This window comes from Gobio gobio, assembly GCF_949357685.1.
Source record: "Gobio gobio genome assembly, chromosome: 2".
In the NCBI taxonomy this organism is placed as follows: Eukaryota; Metazoa; Chordata; class Actinopteri; order Cypriniformes; family Gobionidae; genus Gobio; species Gobio gobio.
The window spans coordinates 16,676,962-16,682,961 of record NC_137098.1 but is presented as its reverse complement, the minus strand read 5'-3'; the positions used below and the strand labels follow the sequence as shown (position 1 = coordinate 16,682,961).

Here is a 6,000-nt window from a genome sequence, read left to right as displayed (position 1 = left end):
ATAATAGCTATGCCATTTAATAGCAGACACTTGTAACTAGTTTGACACCCATTTTGAACACACTGGCTTAAAAGTACGATATAGACAGAAAGGTCAAAAATGTTTCGACCATCCCCGGTCTCCCTAACCTCCTTTGTAATCATTAACATTTTCATAAATTACTGAAATAGATTTTTTTCTCAGTAGCCTGTAACAGATTACAGTAACATTTACTTTGTAATTAAATTACCTAATCTAATTACATGTAACTAGTTAGGCTACTCCCCAATACAGGTTACTGAAGAGGTATTGAATTGGCTTCACTTACCTACTCATTTACATACACCATATTTCTCTTGAACACTGAGAGAGAGGGATGTGGAGATGTGGGGGATGGGTGACTTTGGAGACAAGAGGCAGAGAGGAGGGAGATGTTGTGAAATGCACTCCTGCTATTGGATCGTCTGCATGATTATGTATAAGCAGAAGGACACTGTCATGCAGCATCTCTATCAGCGCTGACTCGGCAAAGCTTTTATTTTGCCATTTCTGCCTTATTTATTTTTTTTGTCTCACGTTGTATATCGTACAGCGAGGATGCAGGTAAACACATGAACAAAGGCCGAGAGATACAGTGAGAAAAATGCAGCATCCATCAAGACGTCATCATAACACACTGGGCATAACAGTGGAGCTGCATGTGCTGCTGTCATTGAATTCAGTCTAAACTGACTTCAAATACAGCGGCTCGAATGGCAGGCACAGAAATATGAAGAGAGCTTCGACCAGATGTCAACACAATCCCATGCTGCACTGCTCACAGAATGGACTCGAACGGTGATGGCAAAGAAGAATGGACGGAGGAGCAATGGGAGACATGGTATGAGGCTATTTTTCTCTATAATAAACAAAAATGTGTTGTGCTAGGAACACATACTGCTGTGTTAGTACATGTGTTTTGATGAGCAGCATATGCAAAACGCATAGCAGAATGTTATTTTTGTTGCATAGCAACATTCTGTTATGTCAGGGATCTCCTACAATATTATTTCCAGTATTGCAGTGGAATTTTTGACATTTGCCATTTGTTTATTCATAGATTGAAAGTAATATAAATCTGTAAGGGTATAATACTATTGTCGTCACCTGCTGTCTTTTTAAATAGACTACTTTACAATATGTTTTTATTCATTGCAGTGTCACAGACAAAATACTTTTATTTTGAAAGGGACTGAGAAATGTGCGTGTGCACAACATGAACTCTTTCATCTCACATAGAGACAGCTGCTTCTGAAATTCTGTAGGTACTCTGTTTGATGAAGAGTTGTTAATAAAGTATGAATGTTTGTGGTATAAATAAAGTGCAAGCGAACTACATCCATCATGGTGAAATTGTCATGTGACCTTCACTGTTCCCTGCCACACAGTGCATTGAGAAAATATTCACTCCCCTTTTTTCATATTTTGTTTCACCCTTATGCTAAAATGCTTTAAATAATTTTTGCACCATCTACAAACCCTATAATGACAAAGAAAAAACTGATTTGTAATACCATTGCAAATTTAAACACATTGGCATAAGTGTTCACACCGTTAACGCAGTACTTTTACATGATTACATGTTTTGGGGTATGATGGGTCATCTTTAGTCTGGTGCAAGCGGTGCAAACGCATCAGGTCCTGTGCTTGAGGGACCTTTTTCCTGCAGAATTTAGCTCTAACCCCAATTAAACACATGAACCAGCTAATCAAAAGGTGCGGACACTTTCGCTTCCCATTTGTTTATTGCAGATAATGTGGATTAGATGCAATGTTTGTCAAATAAATAGATGTTTACATGTAGCAACAAAGCGCTTTATTCTACATGTATCTGCTTAATACAGCGCCTCCAAACAAGAATAAGGTTAAACATAAACCTATATTATAACCCTTGTGAAAAAGTACACTTTAGCATACCTTTAAAAAAAAAATTACATTTAAAAGATATTAACATAATGATTTAAAATTTTAACTTTTATTGTCTTCCATTGTTTTTTTTTTCATACTATGGAATTTGTTACAGTCAATTGGTTACCAACATTCTTCAAAATATCTTCTTTTATGTTCAGCAGACGAAAGAAATTCATATAGGTTAAGAACAACTGTAGAACAAATGTAAATGATGACAGAATTTTCGTTTTTTTGTGAACTATCCCTTTAAGTTAACCACTTTATCCCTTTTATTTAATTAATATTGTATTATCTGCAAGTATTTTTTAAAGATTTGAAGTACACTACAAGTGCTATTCAATATAATTAATCCAACTTCTCTTTCACAATACTGTAGTACATTTAAAAACAAAGAAACAAACAGCCCATTAGTCCCCCTGACCAATAATTTTGGTGTTTCTTTCTATAGGCTGACCCATGACATAGGCTTGGAGGAATTTGAAGATGCAGACCTGTCTGAAATCACAGAAATCACTGATGAATTTGAATTCAGGGCCAGACGCAACAACTCTGACATCAAGGTGAGAAAAGGTCTTGCTTAACGTGTGAAATATTACAAATCAATTTCGAACAACCATTGGGAATTACAATGCAGCTAGCCTTTGTGTATATCCTGAATTTGATATGTCTTGTTATTTTGTGTTTTTCAAGTTGTTATGTGGACTACATCGTTAGACTTAGTGGCAAATATGAAGATAGCCTGGTGACAGTGATCACCAGGTTTATGTCTGTTAGAAAATTGCTTCGCTTGTACTTGCTGACAACTGTAAAATATGTATATGTTTCAGATTCAGGCACCAGAGAGAAGGCAAGCCTGTATTTAAATATAAATATATAAAATGAATATTATTCCACATTCCACAAATGATCCTCTCTAATGATCTGCTATATAGTTGATTTATTTAAAAAAATTCCCTTATGAATTAGTTTTATGCACCATTCTATAGTCCTATACTGTTAAAAAATAAAAAATAAAATATGAATATATTTATATTAAATATAAAAATGTATTACAATAAACTATAACTATATAAACTATAACTGCTTATTAAACATTTTAAATGCGGTTAAATGTCAAAATAACTCCAATATCATACACTAGAGTTGTGTGCGGTGGGAGTAATTTAAGTCTGTGGTCTGTTATGTCTGTACAGCTCAGCTTTAAGTCGAGCAAGCCTAATGTGTTCACATAATTTTCACTGAAACTGAAAGCTCCTCCTCTTTTTAAAAGTAGCTAATAGTGTAGCCGTTGAGCTCGGTAAAGCCAGGGGCACGTTCAAGCTGAAACGGGTGCACAATGTTTTGTTGCGGTTTCTGGGTTGAATGACATGTTTCCTGGAAACTTTGTGTAACAGTGTTTGAGATACGTTTTCTCTTGTTTGGTGAGTGTGTCAAAAATGTCAGTCCAATCAGCAGCAACATGTATATAATTCACGCGGTATTAAAGAGACAGTTCGCACAATGGGTCCAAGTAAAGTAGTTTACAAATGTGTCCGCTGCAGCTCGGTATATGCAACAATTGAAGATATTAGAAGACATGTTTGTCTTTTCATCCTAAAATGCGAGGCAAATGTTGGATCACAATAGGGAACCACAGTTTCCCCAAATCCCTTCACTCGATTGGGATGTTCTCTTTTATTCTGGACAGCAAGGGCAGTGACTGTAACATTGAGCTTATTTTGCAGTATTAAACACGTATTTATACCGATTTCATCATGATCCGAAAATTCTTCAAAAAGAACACAAAGAATGGCCTTCTCAGCTGCCATAGTTGAAACTCTTGCGTAATCAGAACAGGGTGTTCAACGCACCACCGTTTCCGTTTAAAAAAACGGTTTGCAACATTTTGTCGGAGCTCAACGCAGCCCAGTTTCCTCCTAATCTCTAACCGTTTATCCTCGTAATCTCCTCTATATCGCTTTAAAATATAGCATTCTATGCAGAATTCAAATGGGTCAGATGCGTTTTGTGGTCTGCGCAGACTCACACATATGATCCTCTCTGTGCTATCATGTCTCTGGACCGGAGCAGACTGTTTGCGTGCTGCAGTTTATTACTATGTTAATTGTTTATTAATTCTAAGAAATGTTAATTTCGTATGGGAAATAACTTTCTTGTACAGAGCATGTAGCCAAAATCGGCATGATTAGGGACTACAGTACATGAGCATAAACCACAAACAACTCTATGTGTGACACAAACAAGGCTTTATTAACTAGACTAAATGGTAACACTTTACATTAAGGTTGTATTAGTTAACATTAGTTAATGCATTAGTTAACATTAACTAACCATGGACAACACCTCTGTTCAGCATTAGTCATTAATCTTTGTTAACGTTAGTTAATAAAAATACAGACTAAATAGACTAATCAAACATGCACACATACATTCATACAGTTTAGCAATGGAAAGAGAGCTGAAGCAGAATACAGGAAAGCAAGAAGTTGTCACACATCACATACAGAAGATCACACTTAATATTAGGTGTCTTTGACTACTGTACTTACTTAAAAATGTTAGGTACAGTGTACTTATTGTGTTTATGTTGTATTGCATTTTGCAAAACACTTGTGCTGCTATTGATGTGGGAAACAGGTAAAGTTAGAGACAGGTTTATTGGTATGGTTAGGTTTAAGGGAATTATCAGCAGTGTAATTAATGTATTTACAGAAATTGAATACAGCTGTAAATATAGTTGCAAACAGCAATTATCGGGGCCAAGCAAAAAGAACACAACAAGTCATGCCAACATGGCTGGGAGCATCAGACCAACTGCAACAATGAGCATTTTTAAAGGCATTTTAAGATGATTTTAGGCAAAATGGCTGAAAAATCATAAATATAGTCACTGGTAAAATTATTTAATGGTTTATCACTTTTCGAACCAAAATCTGCCAAAGCATTGCAGAGATACAGATTCATTTTGGCATCATGCCTCGACTTTGTTGCTGTGGTATACAAAACCGTCAAAAAACGACACAAAATCCATAACCTTTTGTCGACACAGTCCGAAGATGATCCGACTCAAATTTGGTGAAAATCGGACAAACGGTGTTGGAGGAGTTTGAAAAAGTAGGTTTATAAAGAAATGCAAAAAGGCGGACAGGAAGTTTGGCTTACTATGATATCTATTGGTATCCATGTTCTTGGCATGTCCCAAGGAATCTATTAAGTTTCATTACAATATAGGCAAATTTAATCAAAAGTTATTAGCATTTTTGGAAATTTCATCATAACTTTTGCCCCGAAACATTTGGAATACTGTCAGGACATGGTGCCAAAGACAAATAACTTTTGAGTTTTGTAACCATACACCAATGTGTTCATAAAATAATATTTTTTTCCCACAAAATTCGAAATGGCCAACGTAAGCAAGATGCTCATCTAAACCCATATGAAAAATGTCCTTAAGTGCCACATCATTGAATTCCACCTGGCGGTAAAGTTCACAAAACTCCAAAACATAATCCTCCTAGTGACGATTCCCCTGGCGTAAACACAGAATGGCAACTGCTGGGTTCATTGATGAGTTCTAGAATTCTGTAACGATTTATTCACTGAAGGTGAGTTTAATTGACCCTAGTGCAGTTTTATTTAACCAAACATAAACCTTGACCTGACTAAGACTAAGAAACATGAAAATTACCAACAGCAGTTGCAGGGAACAATACTATGGAAGCCCATTTCCGCCACTAAATAAAAAAATAAAAAGAGTAATTGCGACTTTTTATCTCCGAATTCTGACTTTTTTTCTCACAATTGCGAGTTATAAAGTCAGAATTCTGACTTTATATCACGCAATTGCACATTTATTAGAAATGGCTGACGTTTCGGCACTTTGTCGAGATCCCAAAGCACAGATGTTTCAAAACACTGCTCCGAACTGTGATTCGAAACACCCATGTCACGTGACTACGGCTTAATGAAGCTTCAAAGTGTTTCATCAGGTGGCGCTTGTTGAAACTGCATTTGATCGAAAGGGGTGGGAACAAACCACACAGTCACATCTTTATGAACCTAATTCCCCAG

The 6,000-nt window shown here is 36.2% G+C and overlaps 1 protein-coding gene across 1 annotated transcript in view; it reads left to right on the top strand.

The window, feature by feature from the left end:
• The first annotated feature begins 397 nt into the window (after positions 1-397).
• Positions 398-6,000, top strand: part of mapk8ip1b (mitogen-activated protein kinase 8 interacting protein 1b) — a 29,609-nt gene continuing 24,006 nt past the window's right edge. The window contains exons 1-2 of the mRNA XM_079837130.1: positions 398-859; positions 2,378-2,489. Coding sequence (XP_079693256.1) covers positions 804-859; positions 2,378-2,489 — 168 coding nt within the window. The 5' untranslated portion in view covers positions 398-803. The remainder of the gene's footprint in view (positions 860-2,377; positions 2,490-6,000) is intronic.